Source organism: Alternaria infectoria, assembly GCF_024043175.1.
Source record: "Alternaria infectoria strain BMP 0036 chromosome Unknown scaffold_17, whole genome shotgun sequence".
NCBI classification, from domain to species: domain Eukaryota; kingdom Fungi; phylum Ascomycota; class Dothideomycetes; order Pleosporales; family Pleosporaceae; genus Alternaria; species Alternaria infectoria.
Window position 1 is genome coordinate 27541 of NW_026250706.1, and position 16916 is coordinate 44456.

The following is a 16916-nucleotide window of genomic DNA, read 5'->3' on the forward strand; positions in this document are numbered from 1 at the left end:
GCTGGATGGACTTTGTGTAGTTGTAAGTCGGTGGGGGATATCAGCAGCGAGAGACAGTATTCGTCAGTGGTGATTGTTTGTGGCGGGATGTTGGTGAAGGCGGTGCTTGTGTGTCGCAATGTTGATGAAGCTCATGGAAGGCGCGATCGGGCAATGCGAGGCGGTGCCGCCGACGTCACGTGAGCTCGACGATCACTCCAGGGCTCCAGCCAGCTAGCTCAGACGCCATCTGTTGCGACACGTGAAAAAGTAAATTCACGACGCTCTTGTTACACGCAGGCAGACCTATACACTAGGACAGTATGATTGTAACACATCGGTATTGCGCGTCAATACCCACTGCAACCAGGCTTCTATGGTATACTAAAGGGATAGTCGAAGACCCTTGCTCATGGCTCGAGACAGCTATGCAATGGGCCTGTATGAGGGACGTTATTCAACTCGCGGTGTGACCTTTCCTTCTGGCTGGAAGCAGATGTGGAGTACGGATCAGCTCTAAAGTCTAGTTTTACCTGGCCCCCTTGAAGTGTTTAAATCCCGCGCCGGTTCACGACAACGACCGGGGACTAATTACCTGACATGTATTGATCGAGGAATGCTTTGTGAAAATTATAGAGTATGAAGACAACAGCATAGAGTATGGGCCTCGATGCGTGTGTACGATGGCACAAGCGCCGAATCTGACATGTATACCCCCAGTCGCCATGGTAGATTGCTGGCGTGTGACGCGCCGATCACCAACGGGTATAGGATTGTTGCGAATTTGCATCGTATTCAAGGGCAGAGCAGAGAGGCCGGATTGCGTCAAGTATCGGACGAGGACACTGGTGCGCTGACTCTGGGAGTAGCTTGGGGCGGTTCAACGGTTGGCTGGGCTCTCGACGCAGAGTCAAGCGGTCTGGGTGTGCCCACTCTCGACGCCCAGCTGTGTGCGATAACAGCGCCATTTCCTGCAGGAACAAAGTGATGTAATAAGTGGAGAGACGTGTGTTTCCGTGTCACGACGGCCAAAGACCCGGAGAAATCAAATCAAATTGAGTTAGGCTAGGCTTGTGAGTTGCCGGCAACGCAGGCACTCCACTGGTCTGTCGCAACGCGCGAACGCGTCTACGGCTCCGGATGCGACTGTGGCCTGCGTGTATGTTTTGGAGACTCTGCGGCTGCTTCTGCTCTGCGGGCGACGTGCGCTCTGTTTTGGAGTCGCGGACACTGCTAGGTCTCGTGATGCTCCCGACCAGGCTAGAGTAAGTAGAGGCTGGGATTCCGCCAAGAAAACTGTTCCTTCCTCCGCTCTCAGCAACGCATAGTCCGCAAAGCGCGTCTGCGGTGCGTCAAGTTATCGACCGCATTCAAAGCCACTCGTTATCCGTCCTGCCCTGATGAGAAGATCCTTTTAGCGTCGGTCTATTGTCGCGCCCGGTGTGTATTATCTCATCCTGCCTCCGCCTGCCGCGTCCCTGTCCTGCGCCTGCGTCTCGTCGGAGGGCTGCTGCTAGAGGCGCGTCCATCTAAACATCAACATGCCTGCTGACGGACCACTAGCCATATCCAACCCAGACACTCACGTGCGCCTATCGCTCTCTTCCTCGTCCTTGCCTTCACGCGCCTGTCCCCTCCCTGCCCGCCGCCGCTCTTGACTGCTCGCGGCAGTAGCGCACCATCATGGACTTCCAATCCCCCCAGAACGGCATGTACGATCCGTCGAGCTTCATCGACCCGAGCGCAATCGCAACACCCCAGATGAATGGCGCGCGCCCGTTCAATCCTATGCCCTCGGTGCCCCAGAAACGAGACTCGTCCGGCGCCGCTCTATCTTTATCGCGCTCTCAGACACCTTCACAGCAAGCCCAATTCGGCTTCCAGCACCAGCAAGGCTTCACTAACACGCCCTCGCCCACCATGCAGAGCCAGCACTTCGCGCCCGGCCAGATGGGAGGCCAGCGCATGAACACGGCCTCACCAGCGCAAAATCCCCACGCGCCGCAGATGTCGCCCATGAACTTCCAGGCTTCACCGATGAATCAAGCCTTCAATGCTAATTCCGGAAACCAGTTCCCCGTACAGTCGGTGCAACTATCACAAAATCTCCAGAGTCGACAGCAAGAGGCGCAAAGGCAATACGCAATGCGCCTGCAACAGCAGCAGCAGTTGGGTAATCTTGCCGCGAGCAACATGGCTGCGCGACAAGGGCAGCAGCCAGGCGCGCAGATGCCAGGCGCAATGCAGAATCCAATGCAAAACCCAATGCAGCATCCGGGAATGCAGCAGAACATGATGCAGGCTCAAGGGCAAGCACAGAACCAACAGTCACAGTACAACCAGTTCATTAAGAACGTTCAGGCGCTGATGGCCCAGCATAATAGACCCTTCAACCACCAACCACTCTGCGCCGGTCGGCCGACAAATCTCCAGAACCTTTACGCGGCCGTCATGCGCTTCAAGGGCCATCGATTTGTGACGCAACAAAACGGTTGGCCCAGAATCGCGCAAATGATGAACATACATCCACAACAGTTCCCAAACGCCCCCAACGAACTGCGCCAGATATACGAACAGAACCTAAGCCTTTACGAGACCGCATATCTGCAAAGACAACAGCAAATGCAACAGAAGGGTATGCCTCCGCAGGGACAGATGGGCCAAATGGGACAGATGAATCAAATGGGTCAAATGGGCCAGATGAACCAGATGGGTTCTGTGGGTCAGCAGATGTCGCCAACAAGACCGACTATGCCGGGACAACAAGTCAATGCTGCAGGACACCAGGAATATCTGCAGCAACTACAGAGATCACAGGAGGCGATGAAGCAGCAACAGCAGCAACGGCAGTCGCTTCCGCCTGCCCAACAGCCGCATCAGCAACTCGACCCTTCCCCACATCCACACCAGTCGACGCCTTTACAGAGCAATGCAGCGCTACCAAGCGTCAACGGCACCACACCACAGCCGGACGGAAACGCGCGGAAAAGCCTCAGCAGACAGCTGGAAGGGACACCTACTCAGGGACAAGAGCCTGGCCAATCGCAGTCGTCACCAATGAAGCAAGAAGAGAACGCCGCCGCAGATTCAGCCGCGGCCGCCGTTGAGGAGCCCGAGAAACGCAAACCAGTCATCGAGCAAGATGATGGCACGAGGGTCTATCAGCCCGCCTACCGAACGCAAGATACATGGGGAGGTCTCGACTTCGACTCCGACAACTTCAAGAACATGATCGACACAATCACAAACTACAAACCAAATGTTCCGTTATTACCGGAGATGGGTGTGATCGACGTTCGTGCCATCATCATGAGTATCAAGTCGGGACTACATGCGGAGGTGCGCTTGGGTCTGGATACCTTGACGCGGATAACGTATGACAACACCGTCCAGTTCAATTTGTCGCACTGCGACGACTTGACAGAAGTGCTGGTGGAGTACGCCGAAGATCAGCTGGAGATACTAGGCAACGACAATCCCGAAGTCACTGATATCATCGATCTCACCCCATACGAGGACGTCCTACATCACTGTCGCGAGGAAGCCTCGGCACTACAAGAACTCCCACAGGCTGGTACGAAGGAGTACATGCTCGACCGTACTGCAGACCGGCTGCTGGCAATCACCACCATCTTCCGAAACCTTTCTTTCCTCGAAGTCAACCACGACTCTTTGGTCAGCGCTCCAGTAATCAAGTTTCTCGCAAACTTCATACGGCTTGTCGGAACCCGCGTACTGTTGCTACGATCACACATCAACACCTTCGACTTCATGAAGGATGTAGTCACCTTCTTCTCTAACACAAGCGCGAAGGTTGTGTTGCCAAATCGTGAAGACGCATACGCCGTGTTGCACTTCCTCTGCGCTTTTGCTCCAGTTCCGCGACCCGCTGAGCCTGTCAAATTCACACCCTTCAACCCGCAAATCCACCGCTATCTCCCTTCTGCCGTTGATAGTCTTGCCAAACTCCTCGCTCGCGATGATCCCAACCGGACCTACTACAAGCAAATATTCATCAACGAGGCAACATCTATCCCTGCGTACGACCTCCTAACGCGTTCCTTCGCCCTCGCCATCTCCGTTGTGCCGGACCGCAACTACATTGAAAACAAAATGTACCAGATGAAAGAGCCACGCCCCAAGGAGGTGCGCATGTTCGAAGCGCGTGTTGCAGAGTCACGGAAAGCATACCTGATGCAGGGCATGTTGGCGGCAGATATACTCGCCAGCCTAGCTCCAGGGCCCGAGACTGGTATCTGTCGCTCATGGCTCGAGTCGGAAGACGGCTGGGCGCATAGCTTACTCAAGTTCGCCATGTCGCTATCCGCTACCGATGCGGCCATACCGCACCCCCCACAACCGCCAAATCACCGCGGCCAACGGCCCATGGACCATGACCGGGAAGGTTTCCAGCTCATCGTCCATCGCGCGCTATCAACCCTGAAACGCCTAGGTGACAAGTCAAAGGGTGGTGAACCGCTGGTCAAGGGCGTACAGCAAACAAACGGGCACATGGAACACGATGATGAGGACGACTATGACGAAGATGAAGACGACGACATGGAGATTTTCAACTTCAACGGTAGCTCGTGGAAAGTCAAGGCAGACATCTTACCTCGGAAAGAGACCATGCTCGGCGCATTGCTTACCGCTCAGTTGGATGTGCGGAGTCTGAACCAATTCTGCAAAATCGGTTATCTGGATGAATAATGGGGTGGTGTAGGATATGGAAGGTGGGGTTTTAGGCGAATATAGGAATGTGTATATTGGCGGAGGTGTTTGGAGACCAACCTTGCATGGGAAAGCATTTTTGCTTCAAGTGAACGTAGCATTGCGAGAGAGTTCACATGGATTTTGTGCGATTTTTTCTTGCCGTCTGTATCAACTCTTTCTTATCTTCTTGTATAGTCAATGTATGAGACTGTGGATGCATTATCATGTATTCCTTCGCAACGTACGTGAGGTCCTCTACTCTACTGAAATAGAGGACATGTGGATGACCAGATCAAGTCGACCAACCTGGCATGATCATCTATCGACAAACAGTGACATGATCACCAACATGGACAAGCACAATTCATGAATGATTACTCTCATTTCGCCCCTCTGCAGGGAACATGTTATACAGATTACTTTGCTCGAGTGTCAACGAGCGGAGCACATAAGACCTGTGCTCACAAAAGAATAAACGCCATGAGAGCTACCGAAGTAAGCCCAGGTTCCGAGTACCGTTTTGACCTGGTCCGCCCAACGCCATGCTATGCATTGAAAGAGAAAAAGACTCGAAATCCCCATGCTCATACCACCACACATGATGCGTTAATAGTCAGATAGTCCGTGCAGGACGAATGTCCTTGTACAAACTTGAAAAACCAGTTATGATACGTAGCAGCTGTTGCATCTCGATCATGTCCTCTACTAATGGGGTGCCCCGGGATTATGAACAGTGGATGGAGAGCCAGTCACTGTGCCGCTAGTGACGTTGTCGTTCTAGGACGGTGAGCCGGCGAAGGATGGAGTAGCAGGAACGACGGTGGCGGGAGATGCAGCACTTGCGTCCCTGAATGTGTCGTTCTGCTTCCGTTGGCCGTTGAGGAGCGGGCAGAGCCTGGTGGAAAATCTGTCAGTAAATTCGTTGAAGAAAGGGAAGATTGTCTACGCACTTCTTGTTGGTCTTGATATGACCCACCTCGCCGCAGTTAGCGCACTTGCGAGGTGTTGCTCCGCCTTTGCCTGGTCCACCAGTCGCACCACCTTCTCCGGTCTGCGACTTGTGCATACCCTTTGCCTTTTCACGACCTTCACGGCGTTCAATGTTGCGAGCTAGACGTGCTAACTCTGCCTTCAACTTCAACTGTTGGGCCCTGTCCACTTCAGGATCGCCAGTTGGTTTGATGTCCTCGATGCGCATGTTGAGAAGACGCTGCTGTCGCTTGTGCTTGATGTAGAGCTGGATAACGGCGGGGTCGGTGATGACCTCTGTGACATCCTCGTACTCATCGTACTTGTTCTTGATAGTGCGAGTGATCTTGAGCTTCTTGCCGCTGTTGTCCGCATTGCTATTGCGAGACATTTGTGACATGGTCTCATCATCAGGACGTACGGCCGGGGTGCCGACTTCGGAACGCTGGCGACCTGTGTTGTTGTGGTTTACAGCAGAGTCCACATCGTCTTCGGTGTCGGAGGGCGGGTTCTGAGCAGATAGACTCTCCTTCTGCTTGTTCCAGATGCGCTTAATGGCGTTCTCGTACATGACCTGTTGACGCTGGACATTGTAGCTGTGGCCACCAAGCTCCTTCATCTTCTTGTTATCGAGACGATCAGCTGCACTCTCACCAACATCTCTGAAACCACCCTTCATCGAAACCTTGATGAAACTGAAACCCAGACCTTGACCGGTAGGATCACCGTCACCATGAAGCTCCAACATGGCCTTGCCAGCGCAAGCGTTGAGGAAGTTCTTTGTTGTGTTCCATGGCGCGAGTTTGACATCAGCGTTCTCGTTGTCAGCCTCTTCATCGTCGTCACGGATCTCGTTCGACTTGATGCCGGCGTCCTGCAGCTGTTTATCACCAGCATGCATCGAGTCGATCAGACAAACATCTTCTGGCTTGATCCAAGTGCGTAGAATCGGCTCTTCGGGAACAGTCTCTCCAGGCACCGGCTCCCAAGTTCCAATGTCCTTCTGGTACTTCATGATTTCTCGCATTCGAGAGCGATTCTGCGCAATCTCGGTACCAGGCAAATGCTGCTTGATCATCTCGTTGCTGACCCAAGGTTGACGCGCATTCTTCTGCTGTCCCTTTCGATACAAGCGGAACGCGAGCATCTTCAATCGCTTCTTCGAGGCTTCAGTAACCTTGCGGGCATGTGTACCGGGCACTTCCACAGAAGGAAACTGCTGACCGACGACCATGAGATTTGGAATGTTTCGCATGTAGTACTTGGGGCCATTAACACCAGTGAAGCTTCTGCTCACAAGGAAATCGGTCTGTTCGGGCTTATGTTTGAACACGGGAGCTCGGTACATGGCGTTGTGAAGCGTCAACACTTGCTGGCCGGGCTCAACCTGACCGAACAGCGAGAATGGGCTCTTGTCTTGCGGTAGCAACACCGAGGTCTCACCAATACCATCTTCCGGTTTTGGTCGCGCAGTATCTTCCATGTCCTTCCGACGGTAGTAGTTGAGAATCTTGACACCCATACCGAAGTTGGACAACGTGGTAGGGTATTCCTCCGAGTACTCGGCAAGGAGGAGGTCAGAATTATCGCCAATGTTGAGGTCTTCTGCTGACGCGAAAGCTTCGGATGGCTTGAGGTTTTTCTTGTGCTTCCTTTTGACAGATTTGAGGACTGAGATACTAGCTCGCTCACCGGGCTTGAACGTGACAGTAGGACGGTGGAAAGACCGGAGTTCGCGGTCGGACAGCGCAACCTTGTAGAAAGGATATTGCAGCTTCAGTGCGGGCAAGCTGTGCTCAACGTTCATGTGGCCAATCGTACTACGGACCTTCTGTTGGCTGCTTTCCTTGAGCGCGTCGTAGGCCTCATCGTTGGAGATGTTGTAGCGCTTGAACATGGGGTTTGCAAGACTTCCGCGGCTGTCGCGCTTGAGGCCTACACCCAATGTCCGAGGTTTCGGTGGCTCTGCACTGGGCTGCTGCACATCCAGTAGGAGATGGGGGTCGTTCATGTCGAGAAGAATCTTCTTGGACAGTCGCGCCGTCTCAAGCTCGGGATCGTCCCAGGTGGGTAGGTCCATGTGATCGTATACGGAGAATTGGATGGGCTGCTCACGGCTTCCAAGCTTCCGCTTCTTGTTCGGCGATAACTGCTCGAAGTCAATGCCCCCCATGCTATCAGGCGGCGTTGGTGCTTGGTTCCCGTCGGACATGGTCACATCGCTTGCACCATCTGGCACGTCCCAATCCTCACAGGCAATCCGTAGGTCGCTCCAGGATACATTGCCGATCATCTCACGGTCGTCGATGGTGTCGAGGTTGTCCAACTCTAACTGATCTTCGCTATCGCCATCTTCGTCGGCGGTATTGGTAATGTGAATGAGACCACCCTGCTCCTCTTCTTGCTGCCGGCCTGACTTGGCAGTGGTGGTCGTAGGATGCAACCGGAAGCTTTTTTCTTGGTCCGTCGCAAGGTCCAAGGTAAGCTTGTTGGTTTGGAATGGTCTCGGTGTCTTTTGCGGAACTTTGGGGATATAGAAAGCGCGCTTTCGAGGTACCAGACTGAAGAAGCGTGGCGGCTTGTCCGCCTCAAAGTTGGGCCAGATCTTCTCGAACTCCTCTCGCGATGTCTTTACGGGTGCAGCCGCCGGCTCATCCTTCTTGCGCGAAGACTGTGCGAACAGAGCCAGCTGCTCTCGCACCTCGGGGTCTTCCTCTTCCACCTCTTGCTGTGCGACACTGGTGGCGATGTTGCGGGTGGCAGACTGTGGCTTATCCTCTGCGACACTACTGAAGCCTTCCTGGACAAGGTCTTCGATGGAGGTGAGAGGGTCGTCTTCGTGTCGCGCGGACTCTTGCACCGGGTCGGAGTGGCTGGGATCGTCGCCGAAGAGATCATCGTTATCGTCGTGGTTGTCGCCGAAGAGGTCGTCCATGTCGACGTCTTCGTTGTCACCCGCGCCGCCAGAATCCTGTAGAGTAGTCCCGCTGAAGTTCTGGGTGCTATCGGCGCCCTCGCCCGACGCGAACTCCTCGTCCGGCAAGTCGTCATCGCTAATGTCTTCGTAGTCGACTGCGTCGTCGGCCTTCTCGCCAATATCTAGCGGCCGGTCCGCAATACCGCCCAAGAGATCCTCCTCGCCTTCGGCAGCGCCCCGCGACATCTGTTGCATGATCTTGCGGAAGTCCTCCTCATCGTTGTCCGCGGTGGAGTCGCCGCCGACATTCTGGGGTGGGTGTTCGTCGGCCATGGTCGCGTGTGGTATTATGGGAGCTAAGCGTCGCTGGACGTGTTCAGGGAGTTGGAGGGGAGTTGAGGTATTAATATAGGCGTGTGACTCAGGCGCAAAAAGTGAAAGCGCGCCGCGAGGCAGAAGGGCGGTTGAGGGGTGCGCGCGCCGTCATTCACGCTATCACCGCGCTCGAAATACTGCGAGGCGCCACAGAGACAGGCCGGGTGGTTGCGTCGGTTGTTCGCGTGCGTCTTCGGGGGGCTTCTCGGTCGTTCGGGGGCGCGGGTGTCGATACAGCCAAATGGCTCTGTGTCGTGTACAAGTGATGGAATCCAGTCGCGGTTCAAGGCCGCGGCGGAGTGGCCCGTGCGCTGAGCTAAAACTAGTCAAAGAGAACAGTCAAGCATCGCCGCGTTCAAGATTCACTTCACGCAATGTGCACGGATGTGGGGATTCTCAATAGAACATTATAATGTATCAGGTGGCCGCACTGCTACGTTTACAATCATATGTCCAGTCCTTGTCGCCTCCAACCTGTACTATCGGGTCGCCGCACGGTGACGCCTGCCACCCCGTCGTCTCCAACTCACATCTCCTCCTGCTCAACTGACTCCTCCTCCATGTTCACGTCTCCGTCTTCTTCATCTTCGATCACTTCTCCATGGCCTTCTTCAGTATCGTCGGCGGCAGGTTCTGGTGACGTGCCCCAGATGCGAGCACGAGCTTTCGCATACTCCTTCTTGACCGTGGGCACGCCAAGGGACCATCCACGCTCCTCGAGCTTGTTGCGGATGTCCTTGAACGACATGCCTTCAGCATCGTGCCAAACAACAATGCAGGCCTTGTCAAACTCGTGGCTCTTGTAGTTCCGCTTCTCGCGCTGAGCCTGCTTCATGGCTTTGACCGAGCCACCCTTCGAAGAAGCAATCGATGTATCCGCCGAAGTCTCTTCGAGGGCCGAGACTTCGCCTTCGCCTTCGCCTTCGGTCTGCTCCTCGGAGGGAGCAACCAAGTCCTTCTCGGGCTGAATACCACTTAGACGGGGCGCACGCGGCCTTCCACGTCTCGAGATGTTCCTGCCGACTACGCCAATCTGCGTAGCAGGCCTTGCACCGTAGCGCTTCTGTAAGCGCTCGAGAGACCGAATATGGCGGCGACGTACAGCTTCATCCGTCACTGTATCGTTTGGGAATGCCTTGTTGTACAAGATAGTCGCCTGCGAGTATGTGTGCTCCAAGTCATCTAGCAAGTAGATAATCATACTGTTCTGGTGATCTTCTGTGTCACCATAGGGAGATGCACCGGGTGTGGGAGCTGGAGGGTCTTGGCCGGCCACGAGATCACGCGGCGGCATGTTGATTGCCTTGATGCTGTTATAGGTCAGACCCAGCTCCTGGGATGATCGTACTTGACGCTTCGCTCGACCGCCTTTCTTGTCTTCTGCCGCGCGCTTCTTGCCATGTGACGAATGTTCCTGAGCAACGGCGCGAGGGTCTTTCGAAGAGGTGACGAATGGTTTGGCCTTGCGGTCTACGCGAGAGTTCTCCTCAGTCCCGGACGCTGACCTTGCAGCAACCCCTTCATCGCTGCTTGTCGCCGATGCAGATAAGTCTGATTCTTCTGATACAGCCGTCATTTCGACAGATTTGACTGTTGTGTCTTTGCTCTGAGTGGTCTGGGTAGACTTGGTACTGCGAAGAGTTCGCTTAGGCGTAGTTTGGCCATTGCTCTTTTCGACTCGAGGGCTCTCAGAGGTCTTTTTCGCTTCGGATATAGGAGTTACCGCTGCCTCTTCTGCGCTGCTAACATCTCGAGTTGTGTGGCCTTTCAACTGGGTGGGAACGGAGTCAGTGACGTGGGCCATGGTGTTGTGAGCGGCTGACGTAGTCGCGCGCTCAAGTTGTGAGGTGCTGGTGAAGTAGGAGTGTATTATTGTGTTGGTGGAGAACGTGCAGTGGTTGCGGGTATAGGTATAGGTAGGGGCAGAGGCAGGAGGTGGGTATGTGGTGTAGGCCGAAAGTTGGTGTAACCCGTGTTGACGTACTCGAGTAGGTTGTTAGCAATGGTCAAAGCTAAGACAAGTGTAAGCGGTATATGAGGTGGAGGTCCGAGGTGGCGAGGGGCGATTGCGTGGGAGTTGGAAACCGTAGCAACGCCTCGGTCGAGAAGTTTTGTTGTGTGCGCAGGCAGCCGCTATGCCTGATGAAAGGGACGGGAAGTGAAATTGACTACACTGCTGCCACTTAAAGAGCCTAAGGGAGGAGAGCGAGCAAAGCTAGTTTGATCTAGCTCCGTGCAACTGTAGATTCGCGCAACCTTGGACGCTCAGTTAGGTATATCAGTGCTCAAAGCGAGGTTTTATAGATATAATGATAATGACATTCAACATTGCATTCGTTCAGTACCAGGCCGCATGTATCTCAGTATGGTATCATCGCAGCTAGCCCAACCCATTCCGCTTCATACCGAATACGTGCCCGCGAGTTTACTCCCAACACCAAACACCAATCGCAAGAGTCTTCGTTGCCCACCAATCATTAAGCCTGTTTAATGATATAGTCTTTGTTCTCAATCGTAACACTTTTCGTCTAAAATAAGTCAGTAAACGATGCTGAAGCCATTGAGTGTGCACTTGAGATGAGCTTACCATGTGATTGACCTTGTACACGCCGACCAGCCGCGATGCAAGTTCAAACATGTTGTTTCTAAGTGAGATAACAATGAACTGTGCGTTCTTCGTCCTCTCCTTGATGTAACTCGCCACGATGCTCACGTTGCGGAAGTCTAGCGCCGCGTCGATTTCGTCCATGACGTACAACGGTGTAGGCTTGTAGTGATGCAAAGCAAACACCAAAGCTAGAGAGCTCAATGTCTTCTCACCACCGGAAAGGTTGCTGATGTTCTTCCATGACTTTTTCGGAGGCATTACTGAGAACCGGATGCCCTCGGAAAAGGCGTCGAGTGTATCTTCATATTCGAGCTCGGCGTTGCCACCCATGGTAATCATCTGGTACATCTCTTTGAGACGCGCAGTGATGATGTCGAAACCAGCCTTGAAACCTTCTTTGCGAAGACGTCGAAGCTCTTCGCACTTGTGCTTTGCAGCGTCACGGGCGCTGACAGCAGAAGCGAGGTCTGTGGAGCGCGCAGCATGCTCCTCGACACGTTTGCGGTACTCGGCGAGGACCGCTAGGTCGACTTGCGTGGACTCATTCTTCTTCTCCAAGTGGGCGATTTGGTCCTTGAGAGTAGCCTTGTCCATGTCTTGAAGCTCGTCTTTGCTGTAAGACGGGAGACCTTCACCTCCGTTTTCTTGTTCCTCGCCCAAGTCGGTGACATTTTGGTATGCGAGCTTGCTTAGCTTGTCATGGAAGTATGCTTGCTTCTTCTGGTACTCGTTCAGAGTCTTTTGGCTTTCTTCAAGCTTATTGCGCATCTCAATCTCGACCGCACGCGTCTCGTTGAGCTCGCCCAGCTTCTCATCGAGCTCCTTCTTGACCAATTGAAGTTCTTCTTTCCTGGCCTCGAGCTGTTCTTGCGCTTCTTCGGCCTGCTGTCGGATCCCGGAAACGTCGCGTTGTTGTGAAGCCATATCATCTTCAACCTTCTCGGCATCAAGAGCAAGCTTTTCGAGCTCTTTGATGGCATCGTTATGTGCCTTCTCGTGCTTGACGCACTGCTTCTCTTCCTTTGATTTCGCGACCTGTGCATTGGACACTTGCTCGGTCAATGTATCGATCTGTCCCTTGAGACCATCGACTTTGGCCTTCTGACCTCGTAGCTTGACTCCTCCGATCTCCATGATTTTGTCCTGAAGAGCCTTGATCTCCGCTTCAATATCCTCAGTCTCTGCACGAAGTTTAGAGACCTCCTTCTCCATCGTGGCGATGTTCTTCTCCAGCGATGCGATGCGTCCCTTGTCGGTCTTCGTGGATGTCTGTTCACTACCTAGCTCTTTGATGCGGCGCTGAGAATCCGCAATATTGCGATCAAAACTCTCAAGTTCCAGCGCAAGCTTCTGTGACTTGGTGTCTAGTTCGGGTATCTGCTGATTGAGGTCTCTCAGCGCAGTCTCGAGCTCCCGCAGCTCTTGTTGGAACTCAGCAAAGGTCTGTTCAAGCGTATCGCGGTCATGCTCGAGCTTTGTGACCTGGTCTTTCGAGACGTCAGACGCGAGCTTGGAAGACATCTTTCCCTTGACTACTCTGCTTCCACCACCACTCATGGTACCCGCAGTGTCGATAAGCTTGCCGTCTAGGGTGACGACTCGCCATCTCTTCGCGCCATATGCGATACGCTCAGCTTGGTCAAGGTCTTCGGCGACCAGCGTGTTTGTCATAACCTGGAAGAATGCAGGCTTGAGCTTTTCGTGCTTAGGCTTGACAAGGTCGAAAAGACGTGGCACGTTCTCGGGTGTTTGCACTGGCGACATGTCACGCTTGGCGAGGCGATCCAGGAGAATGAAGTTGGCGCGACCGAGGTTGTTCTTCCGTAGGTACTCAATGCACTGCTGACCAGACTCTACTGTGTCTACAACCATGTTGTCTAGTTGCGGACAGGCCGTAGAGATAGCAACGTCGTACTTCTGATCGATGGTGCCTAGGTTTCCGAGTCGACCATGGAATCCATCGATACGTCCTGATTCTTTCAGACGCATCAGACCCGTCAAAACGTTGCCTTGAGTCTGAGCGGAAGAGAGACTTGCCCGGGCCTCATCTGCCTTGGCTCGTGCGCCAGATAGCTTCGACCTCAGCGCCGGTTCTTGTTGAGTTATCTCCTCAAGTTTAGCCTGTGTCTTTTGTACGTTCTTCTCGACACGCTTCCTCTCGGCTTTGCACTCATCAAGTTCCGCAACCTTCGCCTGTTTGGCTTCCTCCAAGCTCTCGATCTTTGCTTCGACTTCGGCAATACCCTTGGCACCTGCATTCTCACGCTCACGCATGATGTCGAGCTCGCTCTGGGCAACTGCAATAGCGGACTGTTTCTCGTTGATCTTCGCACTCCAAGGTTCCAAAGATTTTTGCTTTGCAGCGATCTCGTCGGAGAGACCCTGTGTTTTACCAGCCAAGCTCTTGCGAATCGTCTCGAGCTCCTTCGCTTCGACCTCCATGCTTTGCTCGAGTTCAGCAATCTCTTCGTTGTAGCGCTCGACGTCCGCAGCGTACTGCTTGGCGAGGCTGTCTGCTTCCGATCGACCATAGCCACTTGTCTCCTTGGTCTTCTCCAGCTTCTTCTGTTTATTAGCCAGGAACTTCTTTTTCTCCTCGAACTTGACCGTCTCCTTGTCAACGCGGGCCACCTCTTTCTGGTACTCCTGGTTCTTCTTTTCGAGCTGCTCACACTCTTTCGCGCCAGTCTTGTATTGTCGCTCAAGCCCCTTGATCTCTTCCTCGTTACCCTGGTGCTTCTGCAACTCCTCATCAAGCTGCGACTGGAGCTGTCCGACAGATTCCTGGGTGACTTGAATGTGATCGTCGAACTCGGACACATATATTTGGTAGAGGGTGGACTGCTTCGAGGCCAGCTCGTTCTCGTCACGAATGTAGGCGAGCGCCTTGTTCTTCTTCTCTTCCAGACTGCTCTTCTCCTTCTCGACGTGCTGTACACGGCTGCTCTTCTCACGACAGACTTCATTCAGGGTCTCCACTTCGACCTCTGACTCTGCAATGGGTGTCTTGTATTTGGACGTGCCGATGATATCTTCGAGATACTCTAGCAGACCATCGTCATGTTCGCCCTGTGCTTTTGGCTTCATCTGCGCGATCGATTCAACCTCACCCTGCAGGATCAAGAAACGCTTATGGTCGAGATCCACGCCGCGGTCTTTAAGCAGGGTCGTGACAATCGTGAATGTAGACTCCTTCCTGTTGATGTAGTATTTGCTCGAATTGTTCTTGAACGCTCTTCGAGAGACGACGAGGTCTGAGTCCGGGATGACTTCGTGGCCGCCGTTTGGGAGGTCCTTGACTTCTTGGAAGTGGACTTCGACCTCGCAGTAATCCAGGTCCGGGAACGCCGCCGAATTGTGAATGAGGGCAGAAAGCTTGCTCTGTCGCATCTTACTTGCACGGAAACCGAAGACGAAGAGAAGCGAGTCGATGACGTTTGACTTCCCGGAGCCGTTCGGTCCCACCACGGAGGAGAAGGAGGCGTGGAAGGGCCCAACCGCCTGTCGGCCTGCGTAACTCTTGAAGTTGTTGAGGACGAGCCAGGTGATTACCGTTCGCTGTTTGGGCGCCACAGGCTCATGCAACGCGGGGATACCTGCCGCTCGCCTCTTGACCACAATATCTATAGGCTCAAGCATAGTTTGTTGTGTGCCGAGATCCTCCATGACCTTGGCTGGGGGCTGAGGCTCTGATAAAGGCTCAACCTCGACCTTCGGTTCCGGTACGGGCGACTCGTCTTTCGCTTCTATCTGGGTAACCTCCGCGACAGGCTCGGGTGCGGGTTCTGGCACAGGTGCGGGTGCGGGCTCCGGCGTTCGGTCGGTCATGGTAACATCGCTTGCAGCGTCACTCGTAGGGTCGTCTACCATGTCATTCGTGGCATCGTCTGCCGTGTCGTTTGTACTATCGGCGAGCGGCGAGCTTGGTGTAACGGTGGCTTCGGACGCCTGCTCAACCTCGGGCTCGGGCGATATTGAAGGCTCAGGCGTGAGCAAGTGCGAGGTATCCTCAGCCGGAGGTGCAGCGACAGAAGCACGTGGCTTCCTGCCGCGCTTCTTGGGCACCGCCTTGGAGGGTGAAGCCGCCCCGGTGGTCCTCTCTGTCGCGGGTGTGAGCGTCTGCGTGGGTTCGACCGACTCTGTGGCGCGTGTCCGCCGCCTCGCTGCGGGCTTGGGTGTCGCTTCTTCATTCTGGGCTGCAGCCTTCCGAGGCCTCCCCCGTCCCCGTCCCGTCTTGAGTGGCGCGGGCGCCGGTGTGAATTCTTCCTCCTCCTCCTGCTTGACTTCGGGCGTAGGGGTCCTGTTCTCCTCATGGTCCGAGTCGTCGACAACGGGTGCTTTTCGGCGCGTCGCAGCGGCGCGCGTAGATTTCCTCGGGGACATGGAAGCCATGATTGCTATGGCTGTGGGCTGATCGTGGTTGGGCGCGAATCGCGCGGAGTATCCTTGTGCAACTTGACACTTTCCTAGTGTTGTGCGCACAGGTAAACAAACACCCTGACACGTGCGGTCTGCCTGTAGCGGGGCGCGGGGCTAACGTGCCGCCACCTTTCCTTCAACCGTCAGACTGCACCAAACTTGACCGCCTTTGATTCTGATCTTAGACAGACTTCCCATTATTAGGCCTCGCGTTTTGCTGGTAGAGTCTGCCTCACACATACCAAACTGCTCATGGTTACCATATGCGGTGCTGTGCAGCTGCCGTGAAGGTAGCCCCGCCCCAGGCACCGTTGCGATTGGCTACATCCACATAATCGTGGATCTCAGCTGCAGTCATATAACGAAAGATACCAAAAGGCTGCGGGTACTCCAATCTCTTTTGTATAACTGTCATACTCATCGCTTCCTACCTGCGTAATCATGGCATCAAGTCTGCAAAAGTTCAAGATTGTATTCTTCGTCCCTCCCTCTGCCCTCAGCGCCTGCAAGACCGCTGTCTTGAGTGCCGGTGCAGGGCGTTATCCAGGCCAAGGGGGCTACACGGAAGTTTGCTTCACAAGCAGAGGAACGGGACAATTTAGACCGGGCAACGCTGCCGATCCTCACGTAGGTTTCTTAGGCATACATAGAGCCACAGTGTGGTGAACAGTGAAGGCTGACAACGGCTCTTAGATTGGCAAGGCTGGTGAACTACAGGAAGTTGACGAGTACAGAGTCGAGGCCATGTGCATGGGGCGCGACATAACTGTCAAGGCCGTGGAAGCGCTGAAAAAGTGAGTATCCATCTCCAGTGATGATCAAGATCGCTGATGGAAGCAGAGCACACCCATACGAGGAGCCAGTGTACGAAGTGTACAAGATGGAGGACATGTAGTACGCTCATACTCGTTTCATTCTTGTAAATCCAGTTCGCTA

The 16916-nt window shown here is 54.1% G+C and overlaps 4 protein-coding genes across 4 annotated transcripts; 1 reads left to right on the top strand and 3 right to left on the bottom strand.

Moving 5' to 3' along the window:
- Positions 1-1662: 1662 nt before the first annotated feature.
- Positions 1663-4689, top strand: J4E92_008462 (uncharacterized protein; the record flags this gene model as incomplete). Its single annotated transcript, XM_051499814.1, has 1 exon — positions 1663-4689. The coding sequence occupies one exon, from the start codon at positions 1663-1665 to the stop codon at positions 4687-4689; it is 3027 nt and encodes a 1008-aa protein (XP_051349827.1).
- Positions 4690-5469: 780 nt separating this feature from the next.
- J4E92_008463 (uncharacterized protein) lies at positions 5470-8911 on the bottom strand (the record flags this gene model as incomplete). The annotated part of the gene is made up of 2 exons (XM_051499815.1): positions 5470-5587; positions 5643-8911. The coding sequence occupies 2 exons, from the start codon at positions 8909-8911 to the stop codon at positions 5470-5472; spliced, it is 3387 nt and encodes a 1128-aa protein (XP_051349828.1).
- Positions 8912-9479: 568 nt separating this feature from the next.
- J4E92_008464 (uncharacterized protein) lies at positions 9480-10757 on the bottom strand (the record flags this gene model as incomplete). The annotated part of the gene is made up of 1 exon (XM_051499816.1): positions 9480-10757. One exon carries the CDS (start codon positions 10755-10757, stop codon positions 9480-9482), a length of 1278 nt encoding a protein of 425 aa, XP_051349829.1.
- Positions 10758-11430: 673 nt separating this feature from the next.
- Positions 11431-15953, bottom strand: J4E92_008465 (uncharacterized protein; the record flags this gene model as incomplete). Its single annotated transcript, XM_051499817.1, has 2 exons — positions 11431-11481; positions 11541-15953. The coding sequence occupies 2 exons, from the start codon at positions 15951-15953 to the stop codon at positions 11431-11433; spliced, it is 4464 nt and encodes a 1487-aa protein (XP_051349830.1).
- Between the last annotated feature and the right edge of the window lie 963 nt (positions 15954-16916).